The sequence below is a fragment of the Triturus cristatus genome, chromosome 5_1, assembly GCF_964204655.1.
Source record: "Triturus cristatus chromosome 5_1, aTriCri1.1, whole genome shotgun sequence".
NCBI classification, from domain to species: Eukaryota; Metazoa; Chordata; class Amphibia; order Caudata; family Salamandridae; genus Triturus; species Triturus cristatus.
This window is the reverse complement of record NC_140587.1, coordinates 638,406,580-638,418,824: the sequence shown is the minus strand read 5'-3', so window position 1 is coordinate 638,418,824 and position 12,245 is coordinate 638,406,580. Positions and strand designations below refer to the sequence as shown.

General features: G+C 48.7%; 1 protein-coding gene across 1 annotated transcript in view; it reads left to right on the top strand.

Moving 5' to 3' along the window:
- LOC146831313 (uncharacterized) overlaps positions 1 to 11,898 on the top strand; it is a 292,313-nt gene extending 280,415 nt beyond the window's left edge. The window contains exon 5 of the mRNA XM_085604133.1: positions 11,633 to 11,898. Coding sequence (XP_085460259.1) covers positions 11,633 to 11,781 — 149 coding nt within the window. The 3' untranslated portion in view covers positions 11,782 to 11,898. The remainder of the gene's footprint in view (positions 1 to 11,632) is intronic.
- The last annotated feature ends 347 nt before the right edge of the window (positions 11,899 to 12,245 follow it).

Genomic DNA, 12,245 nt, shown 5'->3' with positions numbered 1-12,245 from the left:
ACAACGCCAACAATGACTGTCATCAAAATTGAGTTACAGACCAGCCTACATGTAGGGACACCTTCAGCTACACAAGTGGCACACTTGTATACTTACACAAAGCAAGTCCCTCAAACACCACCTCGGTCAATGTGAATGTACATAGGGAAATGACCACAATTACCATGGGCATGCCTGGGAGTATAGCATCCAGCATATGTGTAACAAATCAACCCCACTGACTCATACCTAGCTGCTGTACCTGACACACCTTCATGCGTCATTTGAACCTGGCACACATCAACAACACAATGACCACAGTCTGAGCAGAAATGACGATTGTGTGCATGATCAGACATGGGAGGACATGCAAAATCGAGCATCATTAATTGAGACACACATTGCTGTGATTGTCACTGCACCTCAACACATTCACATGTGTACACATTGTAGAGTCCATAACAACACTGTCCTGTGTACAGGACCATTAATATCACAAGTGACATGTGAGGGAGTACATGCGAATCTACGAAATCACATACACAAACATGGCATGTGTAGTCACCAGTGGAGTAAATGAAACATTGGCATTGTGTGCACAATGATGTGCCATTTACCATGTGGCCACTTTGCACTGTTGATGTTTGCCAGATGGTCATTGCCATCGTATGGCACCCAAATCGCGGTACCTACCGCCTGTCCCCAGCGGTGTGTCACCAGCACTCCCCATATACACAAGTGCGGTAGTGATAGCCATGGAGACCTGCCCAAATGGTGGTTGGCATGCCCCGCCACCCAAATCGCGGAGCATCATGTGATTGTATGGCACCCAAATCGTGGTAGCTACCGCCTGGCCCCAGCGGTGTGTCGTCAGCATTCCCCATATACACAATTGCGGTAGTGATAGCCATGGAGACATGCCCAAATGGCGGTTGGCATGCTCTGCCATCCAAATTGCGGAGCCTCATGTGAATGTATGGCACCCAAATCGCGGTAGGTACCGCCAGTCCCCAGCGGTGTGTCACCAGCACTCCCCATATACACAAGTGCGGTAGTGATACATTTCCATGTGTTGCCAAATGGCGGTTGGCATGCCCTGCCACCCAAATCGTGGTAGCTACCGCCTGTGCCCAGCGGTGTGTCATCAGCGCTCCCCATATACACAAGTGCAGTAGTGATAGCCTTTGAGACATGCCCAAATGGCGGTTGGCATGCTCCACCACCCAAATCGCAGAGCCTCATGTGAATGTATGGCACCCAAATCGCGGTAGCTACCGCCTGGCCCCAGCGGTGTGTCACCGCCATGGAGCATGCCCTTACAGCCAATGGGAACCATGATTGCGGTGGCATGATGCAATTTTGAAAAACGCGGTAGGTGTGCTCCACCACCGCGGAGGCGGTCATTGGATGCATTTGAAAAAGGTAGACCGGGACCACCAATTGCTGCAGCTTTGCACCTTTAAAATGACCCCAGGGGGCTATATATGTGTGGGAGGGAGCCTCACATTTCCACTGCTCCCAGAGCCTGCTGCCAGAGACCCCTCACCTGCTGCTGCCTCCAGAGCCTGCTGCCAGAGACCCCTCACCTGCTGCTGCCTCCAGAGCCTGCTGCCAGAGACCCCTCACCTGCTGCTGCCTCCGGGGACTGCTGCCAGAGACCCCTCACCTGCTGCTGCCTCCGGGGACTGCTGTCAGAGACCCCTCACCTGCTGCTGCCTCCAGGGACTGCTGCCAGAGACCACCCACCTGCTGCTGCCTCCAGGGACTGCTGCCAGAGACCCCTCACCACCCATTTCCGCCACTGTTGTCTCATGTCCACAGTGATGACAAACACAGAGAAGATCCGTGCCAGTCCCTTCACAAGCGAGGAGCTGGAGGTCCTGGTGGACATGGTGCTCACACAGTACCCAAGGCTATATGGTGCCCCAAATCTCATGGTAAGTCCTCAAAAGGGGGGGAGGGCAGGGGGACACACATGTAGTTGGACTGATGCAGTATGTGCCTGTATGGTTGTGTCCTGCACTGCCTAACATGCTGTCTCCAGGGGGAAGGTGTGTGTACCCAATGCCACAGGTTTCCATGCCTGCACATGTATGTGTGAGTGACCTGGGTTGTGTTTTCAGCCTTACAGTGATGCAGAAAGTTGTTCATGCAGGAGTCAGGACAGTAATTGCTTGGCTGAATGGCTGTGTGTGCCCCTGTTGTCCATCTCAGTGTGAGCCCAGTTGGCCTGCACAGTCCACGCACAAAAAGACAAAGACACATCACTTCACTTACAGAGTATTACATCAATCTATTCTCATTGCATTCCAGCTATGAGCCATCTCAGCACTGTAGATTGCACACAACCAGCCTTTTGATGAGGATTTTGGATTTGTGAGATCATGTCCCTCAATGTGACATCCATGACACAGTTATCTATTCACAGTGCAGGGACATTGAGGGCTGCTCAATCTTGGACACAGTGTGTCTACCCCCAAACACAGGTTGATATGTGATGTATGTGTTGCTCAACCTAAAAATGGACTGGAGATGTGGGCAGGCTACACAGGGGTTTCAGTGCTGGCATCCTGCATGTGTGTGAGATGTGCAGGGACTTTGTTCCCCCTCACACCTGCATGCATTTACATCAGCTTTTCCCATGCAGATGTACCATGTGAGATGTATTCTTGTCTCTGTTAGACATATCTTTGGATTTGTGATGAGTTTGTATCTTGCTGCTGTACTGAGAGATGTAGGTACATAACACTGTGTCACTGATCATTTCCCCCTCTTGTCTCCCATGCCTGCAGCTCAAGGTACACCAGCGTTAGGCCATGTGGAGGTGCGGGCTCTGGGTGTCTCAAACCAATGGCGCACCCACTGCCACAAGAGGTGGGACAACATCAGCCAGCTGGCAAAGAACATGGCGGAGATGACCTTAGGGCTGCTTCCTCGCACTGGGCGTTTGGCACAGCGCAGCATGACACCACTAATGGGCCGCATCTTGGCGGTGACACAGCCTGAGCTAGATGCATGTTTGAAGGAGCATCAGCAGCAAGCCAGGGGGAGCATTCTGGGAAGGGTGACTGGCTGGGAGTGGCTGCATGTGTACAGGGCCTGTGCCAGCACTGGCCTATGTGATGTTGGTAGTGTGATGCAGTGGCATGAAAGTGGCTGCTGGGCTGGGTGCAGGTGTTACGCATTTGCCCTACCTGTACTTACAAAGGTAATTTGAGTATTGTGCATCCCATTGCATTCTGCGTCATGGTCTTCAGGTGTCATCTGCATTGGGGTAGTCTGGGGAATCCCATGGGAGGGAACGGCAGTGTGCCCGATCTGAGTGTGCCTTCATCAATGCGTCCATTGCATGCACTCAGATTTGGGAGGCCTAGACATCTGACAACAATGTGCACCAGTCTTTGGGCCCCACAGTACAACATGGTGGGTGGCATGGGCTCATGACCATTGTGGAATGTCATGTTGTAGTCTGTGTCTGTGTTGTCCACTCCTGTTCCATCCAGATCTGCCAGTGGCAACAAGTAGCGTGCCCCCATCATGTCCCTAGGTGTGCTCAGAGCTATTCGTGTGTCTGGTTGGACGAAGCCACTAGCAGGTGTTGTGCTGTGTGGTCATCACATGGCTCACTTATGCCTGAATTTCCAGTTTCCATGCACTGTTTGAGTCAATATAGTGGGTTAGCACAATGTGATTGCACAGGGTGGTGTGCAACATGTAGATTTAGTCATCTTTTGCTATGCATGCTTGCACGTGTTTGTTCTGTTGCTTCCACTGAACTGTCCCTACATCTCTTTCTCTCATGCAGCATCTCCTGTGGTCACGGTTGGACAGGAGACGGACACCAGTTTGGGTGAAACAAGGACAACAGCTGCACAGGAGCCCAGTGACACAGATGTCACCAGCGCCTCAGAGGGGGACAGGAGTCTGCTGGAGGAATCACAGCCTGAGACGCAAAGTACCACATCATCTGATGCCAGCGGGGATGCATCCATGTTGGCGGCCACAGGGAACGGGTACTCTGCATCATCATCCACCACACAGTGGCCAGTGCCCACCCTTCCAGCCACTTCCTCTGGTGCTGCCCGTGTTTGCCTCAGTAAGAGGAGAACCGCTGCCCCTGCCCCTGTCCCCCCTGCTGCCATCAGTGCTGAGTCTGTAGACCTTTTGCGCCAGCTGTGTGTAGGTCAGACAGCTTTCCTCAATGCCTTCATTGACCACGACAAAAAATTGGCACAGGTGGTTGCTTTCATGGAGGGCATACATTCAGACGAGGGTGGGCTGCACTGGCTTGTCCTCCACAGTGACGTCAGCCCTTCAACAGGCACATACTCACAGTCCAGCTCCAGTCCCTCTGTCCATCTTCCCGGCATTGGCCACATCTGACGATAGTGACCACGCTCCACATACCTCAAAGTCACGATACAGCACACGATGCACACAGCAGCAACAACCCAAGCGGTCACGGGAGCAGATACCATCCCCACAGAAGACAAAAGCCACCCCAGAGCGCAAAGACAAAAGCCAGTCCAGCGACACCAGGCGCCAAAATGCAAAGAAGCAGCTCGCAGGCTCACATTCCTCAGAGGCATCCCCATCCAAGGACTCTCATGTCCCTAAAGCATCTAGCAAAGAGAAGCATACAGTTTCTGTGCCCACCGAGAAGGTGGTGCATGCCAAGGGTACACCTAGGAAGAGCTCCAAGGCAGATTCACCCACCACCACAACTCCCATTACAAGCCCAGTAAAGTAGGGGAAGGACGGCACTAAAGGGGTAACACCTAGTAAACAGGAGATGGAGGGGCAGAGGCGAAGCCAGGCAAAGCGTTCCGCTGGATCCAGCACATCACCAGAGGGAGTGCCAGCGTCTGCACCTGACGCAGCTTTGGTGTTGAGTGTGCCTGTTGTGTCCACACCACTTCCCATTGATCCAAAGTCAGTCAAGCCAGTTAGGATCCCCAAGAAGTGGAAAGGCAACCCTCCACAATCTCCCAGCCACACCGTGTCTCCCTTCTGCATGACTCCACCTCCATGTGCCACTACACCACCTGGTCCAAGCAGCCTTCTGGCTTGCCAAGCCACTGATAGCTCTACCTCAGCTGGTCCACTCTCTCCCCGGTAAAGTGCCCTGACAGTCCCTGAGACACAGCCAGCTCCCAGTCTACTTGACAGCCAAGTCTGAGTGTTAGTCACCCTCACACACCTGTCTCTCACACAGGTGGGCCTGTACTGCACATTGTTACCCCCTGATTGTTGCTGATCATGGAAAGATACAGTCGCACACATTCCCTGTGCAGCTTCTCCTGGACATACTCTGCACTTTGTTTTTGCCACCGGCCTTTTTGCTCTTTGTTGTGTTCAACTATTCCCTGTGCAGCTTATCCTGGACATACTCTGCAGTTTGTTTTTGCCACTGGCCTTGTTGCTCTTTGCTTTGTTCAACTATTCCCTGTGCAGCTTCTCCTGGACATACTCTGCACTTTGCCCTGCCCACTGGCCTTGCTGTTTAGCCCTTGCCTGTGCAGATTCTGATGGACATTCTCTGCACTTTGCCCTGCCCACTGGCCTTGCTGTTTTGCACTTGCCTGTGCAGCTTCTCATGGACATACTCTGCACCCTGGACTGGCCACTGGCCTTGCTGTTTTGCCCTTGCCTGTGCAGCTTCACATGGACATACTCTTCACTTTGCCCTGCTCACTGGCTTTGCTGTTTTGTCCTTGCCTGTGCAGCTTCTCATGGACATACTCTGCACCCTGGACTGGCCACTGACCTTGCTGTTTTGCCCTTGCCTGTGCAGCTTCTCATGGGTATACTCTGCACTTTGCCCTGCCCACTTGCTTTGCTGTTTTGCCCTTGCCTGTGCAGCTTCTCATGGACATACTCTGCACTTTGCCCTGCTCACTGGCCTTGCTGTTTTGCCCTTGCCTGTGCAGCTTCTCATGGACATATTCCGCATTTTGTGCCTTGCTCTTTTCTACTCATGGTGCCTATCTGTGCAACATGTGAATAAAGACAGTTGCTCCTGTTGTCTGTTTTGTCAGTGTCCTTACTGAATAAAGTTGTTTTGCTGTGTGTATATGGTTTACTGTGCCACATGCTCTGTGTGCCACTTCAACATAGCCAATGTCTTGGCTCACTTACTCTATTGTTTACAGGGGTGACAGGGACTTCAGTTTTTCCTGACCCTGATACTTGTGGGGGCAATGATGTCAATTTTAAATGGAAAGCAGTTGTCAGTTTCTTAATTTGTTCATGTTGGCTATATTGTACACATGTCAGGTTGGGGGACACTGCCAGCACAGAGTGGGATTCTATCCACAGTATTGCAGGCAGGCTGGCCAGGGTCATCATGTATGTGTATTCTTCCTTTATGTGTACCCAGTGGTGTATGTGTATGGTCATCTTGTGATGGCCAGTCATCCTAGTCCCCTGGCTTTCTTTCAATGTGTGCTCTTGGGTGGTCAAGAAGTGTGCAGTGTGAAGGGGATGACTTTGTCGTGAGTGTTGTGTGTATGCCCCTGCATTGTCAACTACACACGTGTCACCCAGGAGTTGTTTGCCTGTTGTCTGGATTGTTCATCCCTGTGGATGTGGTTGTATGCACATGTGTGAGTTGTATGTTGTGCACTGTGCAGTGTGTTGGTGTGTCCTTGCAGTTCTGGCTGACTCCTACTTGTAGTTTTTCTCACTTTTGAGAATGCAGAGTGTGTGACTGGCAAGTCAGTGTTGTTTTTTGTTGATCATCCATGTGTCTTCTTACTGTTTGTAGAGACTATGTAGACCTGCTGCTCCACACTGCCATTGTGGTTGTGTTTTCTCATGCATTGCTGTCACATGGTGCCTTTTTTGCCTCCAGTATGGCATGTTGTGTGTGGTGTCATACCCATCCCCTATCTGTGCTTCAGATGCCTACCCATTGTGAGTCTGCACTCCCTCTATTTGTGTGTGGTACACTCCTGCCGTGTCTACTACTGACATGCAGTACTCTTCACTTTAATGTCAGCTGTCCCCTTGGTTTACATGTGTGTGTGCCTCCCCATCACTTTATTTGTGACACTGTGCTTTGTGGTGCAGGTCTTTGGCCAGGAGCAATGTGTCACTCAGGGCATTTCCCCAATGGGTTATATCATATAACTTATATGTGATCGTCTTGTGCTGTTTGGCAGTCATGGTTGCTCATATGCAGTGCAACTGTATGTGCTGCCCAGTCCTCTGGTCATGTTGTTTCCACCTTTCTGTCCCAGACTTGTGCATCTGTTGGTGTTGTGTTGGATGTATGTGTGTTGGCTGTGGTATTGCTTCACTTCCTGGGTATGCTGTTGTCTTTGTGTTGTGCTTATTGGTGTTGTGTGGGTTGATGTTATCTCACTCATGTCTGTGTGGGGCTAGTATGCTTGGTGTGCACACACTGCTTGTTGTGCATGTAGTGCTGTGCGTGTATGTTGCCTTGTCATTGCCTGGTGTGCATCCCCTGATGTCCTGCTGTGTTTGCTATGTGATCTTTTGCTTGTGCATCTATTGTTTGCTTGATGTGTCTGTGCATTGTTCCTGAGTGATGAGGTTGTGCACTCCTGGTGTGTCTGTGCTCTCATTGCCTTTCCACAGTTTAGCTGCACAGGGCATGTCTGTTCTTGTTGTCGTTCTGTGTGTGTTTCTGTTGGGTTATGTGTTTGTGTGTTGTATTTATGCAGACATTTGTTCTGGCATCCCTGGGTGTGTGTGTGTGATGTTTGTGGCTACCCCCAGGGTGTGTGATTGTTTGTCTGTGTATTGACTGGCAAGTATTGCCACCCTTCAGTGTGTTTGACACTGGTGTGTGGTGCTGGTGTGAGGGGGGTTATGTGTGTAGATTCCTACTAGTGTTTGGCAGTCATGGAGTGTGTCAATGGGCCCTGTGTGTTGTGCTGCTGACATACTCCTGTGAAGTAGTTGTATACATGTGTGGCTGTTCACAGTTTGACTTCAGGGCCTTCCTTTCATCCTTGTGCCTATACATGGTTTGCCTTTCTGCCTCCCTGTGTTGTTGCACTGAGCTATCTGTGGTTTGACTCCACTAACTGTGCCAGCCATCTGTGCTTTGATGGGCTGAGGGTGTTGTTCTCTGTTCCTTGTCTTGCATGTGATGTACACGTTTGTTGGTTGTCTCCATGGCCTTCCATTTGTGTGCACCCCACTTTGGCTTTCCTATTTGTTGTGCTCCATTGCTGTTGGCATGTGGTGTGTGTATGTGTCTGTGTGTCAGTATGGGGTATGTCTTTGTGACTTGGCAGGCTGTGTGTCCAGTAAGATGTTTGTTCCTTGTATGTGTGTGTGTTCATGTGGTGCTTGTACTCATTTTTATTGCCATGAGTGTGGTGGTGTTCTGGTGTGTGTGTTCCCTGGCCCTGTTCTTCCGTGCTGTGTGTTCCTCTGCAGCCACTCCTGCTGTGGCTGTCTCCGTAGTTGTTTGGTGTGTGATGCAGGGTGTGGATTCACCTGGCTTTTTGTTGTGCATGGGGGTGCACAGGAGGGGCACATGGCATGTGCCTTCAGGGGGAGTGCTGGAGGGTGGAGGTGTGGCTCTGTGCTCTTTGTGCCCTGCCCATGCCTGGCACTGGCCCTGCCTTCTGCATTGTGCGCATGTATTCCCTTGTCTTCACCGCTGTGGTGACGTGATCGGGACATTGCTGCATGATCGTGGAAAGTGTGTGTCCAGGATGAGGAGGGGTGACTTGGCAGGTGGGTCATGTGTGGATGCACTTGTGGATGTGTTCCTATCCCCACCAGGGTGTCTGATGTGGATTTGGACCCTGTATCAGTCCATGAGTTGTGTGTTGTGGTTGTTTTATTGCGTACCTGCGGCGGCGTCCACGACGGTCCATGAGTTACTGGTGATGTATCAGGTACAGCACCGGGAAAACGTTTAGAGCTGGATCCATGGCGGTCGGGACCGGGTGGAAGGGACCGGGACTCTGGTTTCGCGCTCCGCTGTCGAGCTTCCGCCATCTCTGGTTCGGCGGTTGTTTGCGGCATCCTAATTTATGGGGCAGGCGGACATCATTCCGCACACGGCAGTGAGTCCCCATTGGCTCACACCGCCGCAGTGGCAGGCGCACTTTGATGGCGTGGGTCCGCTGCTCGCGGGCTGTAAAATGCATTTTTCCGCACTGCCAGCACCGCGGTGGTGCCACCGCCCACCATCCTAATTGGCCCCTAAGTTGTCTAATGACAATATGCCAGCCCTCAAAAGAAGTCCTTTCACAGAATCAGCTTCCAAAAAATGAACATCCAGGTGTATGGTTAGAACCTGGACCATATCCAGCAGCCTTCTTGTCCTTCTGTGCCTTCCAGTATGTAAAGGTGGAAATTAGGAGTATGGTGAAGCCCTGACTCTTCCCTAGATGAGGCGTGAGCCTGCGCAGACCGCCACAGTCCCTAATATTAAGCATAAAAATGGCAGCGCCCATTCTCTGTACTAGCCAGAATGTGCAACACGCTTGCTACAGCTACACTATAATTACACTATAATTATCAAAACCACAGGCATCAGAAAAAACTGTAGATAAATACAAGATACATTCTTCCACAAAGGTCCCTCAAAGTGCAACTCTTCATGTGACTGAAACACAGTCTCAATGAATGACATTATCCGACCAAAGGGATTGCATGAAAATGAACAGTCTCCTGAAAGAGGAAGTAACAGAGTATCACACTGTCCTAACTGCCCCACTCTGGTAGGGTGTATTAGTAGGGCATTAAACGGTTTTCCTTCAACCTGACGACTTGCTAATTTGTGAATTGCTGCTCTTTCTTCTATGCGTTCAATCATGAACCTACATGACTTCAGACATGAGTACTGGCTTGACCACAGGCCCTGTCTCCCGCATGACACCTGCACCCCGTCATGTGCATCCTCCTTAATCACCCACCAGCTGCGTGACAGGAAAGAAAACCACTGGCATGACACCTTGCATGGCAGAGTGCCTGAGAGTTTGTGGCAACCTTAATGTGAGTGATTACATGTCGAATGTTATGGCAGACTGCTTACAAACCCTGTGATCACTGATAAGTAGCATGACAAGCTAACTCCATATGCATGGCAAAGTCTCTAATGGTGTAAGTATCATACACAGTAGCGTGCTACCAGTTCACAAAGCACTTTGTCCACTCATAAGGTAATAAGCGCTATATAAATGCCATTACAATACAATACTTACTAGACACATTTGACGGCAATGCCCTGTCTGCAACCCAGGAAGAATTGATTGTTTCACCTACAGCTGTTTGATTCCAGTAGCCTGTTTTGTTACGTTTCAGGTTGACGGCCGCAGCTGTGTGGCTCATGGCCGTTTGTGTTGTCACCTACTTCTTCTAAACCTAGGCCAGTGAGCAATATTCGTAGATTCTGCGCAGCCTTCAAGAGACATCTTTAGGTGAATGCAGGGATACTGTTTGCCTCTCATGCTTTTCACAGTTTTCAGCAAAGCACATAACGACCCTTGAGCAATCATAAACATAAATGATACTGTAAAATTATTTGTTAATTTATATATAATAAGTAATGCAATAATAAGATGTCGATTTCTGGGCCACATACCACAAATATGTTATTGCCAAAACCTATAAATAACAGATAACAGATAATGCTATTACCCAATGCAATGGTTCTCATGCCGATCTTAATAGAGAATGATGTTTCCTATCTCAATGTATCATTCAACTGAGTAAGAACTTTTCTGTACGAACTGCTCATGGCACCCAACCAGATTTCTGATATCCATTCTACATCTTAACACTCTGCTTTTCCAAAATAAAATGGAAAAAACATAGGGATAGACCTCTTAGAGTACTCTCGCCAAAAGTTTGGAATGGCCAACATTCATCACTGGGGTCCAAATGAATCATCTATATTGCAATAACAGTCTGAAAAACAACACCTTTCAGGCATTACTGTGGAGTCACTGCAAGGAATCCTCCCTTTTACTTAAAGACCACTGTCTGCCTCAAATCATTCATCACCACATCTTGAAGGTCGAACAATTCCACAGTGCCATACACTAATCCATCTGAGTCCATAAGTTGCCCAAAAACTGCTAGTTGATGTTCAAAGTAATGTCAAGAAATATAAAAAGAATACATCAGTAAATAAAGTGATATCAATGCATAGGGTACAATCCACATTGAATGAGTCACAGGGGCTTGTCTAAGAAGAGCAATCGACTTTTAAGTGTTTATCCATAGATTCATCATCTCGTGTTCATGATGTGCCGTGTATCTCTGGCCCCCATTACCAGGAGATGAGGCGTTACTTTCCAACACCTGATGTCACTACTATTGGGAGACTGGTAACTCTGGGGGCATGGAAAATCCAGCGTATTATTATTTGGGTCCATGAGGGATTTCCAAGGGAATCAGTAATTATGGGTGCCAATCTCCCGGCTGATCTGCAAATGAGCCCAGATTTTCACCCAGACATTAGTGAGCTCCCATAACCAGGGCACTAGTGAAAATGTTTAATGAGGCTGATTGTTGGAAACTGCTCTAGAACCACTTTGCAGTGTTGCTGCCATTGGTAAGAAATAGCAGCTTTGCCAATGAATGCCAGTGAATGCAGTTTTTTGTTTACCTTACTCCACAGATAGCAACACACTGAACGAAACTCTTGTCTCTATTTCAGAATTTGTACGATCCATATGCAATGAAAACAACTGGGAGGAACCAACAGAAGCTGGATTTAGGAAGCGTTTTTCCAATAAAGTATCGAATGCAAGAAGGGAAATAAAGCTAAGAGCACAGCTTTCCCCCGATGAACATTTGAATGAATAATAATATGTATGTCTTATAGTCTTGTCTGTAAAATGATAGTCTTACAGAAATTTGTACAGGAAGGCGGTCTTTCTTTATATTTCTCAAATGTAAATAAAGCAGCGTTGCTTATCTTAATATCACGACTTTTTCAAGATCTTTATTAATTTCTTTTTTTTTTATAAAACATCATCCGTTCCCAGGGTACCTAACCGTTTCTGGAAAAAAGTAGATGGCCTTTAGTCACAGGAAGTGACATCATACGACCTCTAATCCCATGATGTTAAAGGAAGTGATGTGGTATAACCTTAACACTGCGAACATCATAAGAAACAATCTCATGAGAGGTACCAAAAGAGCAAGAAGTACAAGTGAAAAGGGATTACAAATGTCCCTAAAATACAAAGTAAATAAAATAGCATCAACAATTTCACTAGAATATACTATTTAAACCTTATAATATAGCAAATCATTAATAGAAATTG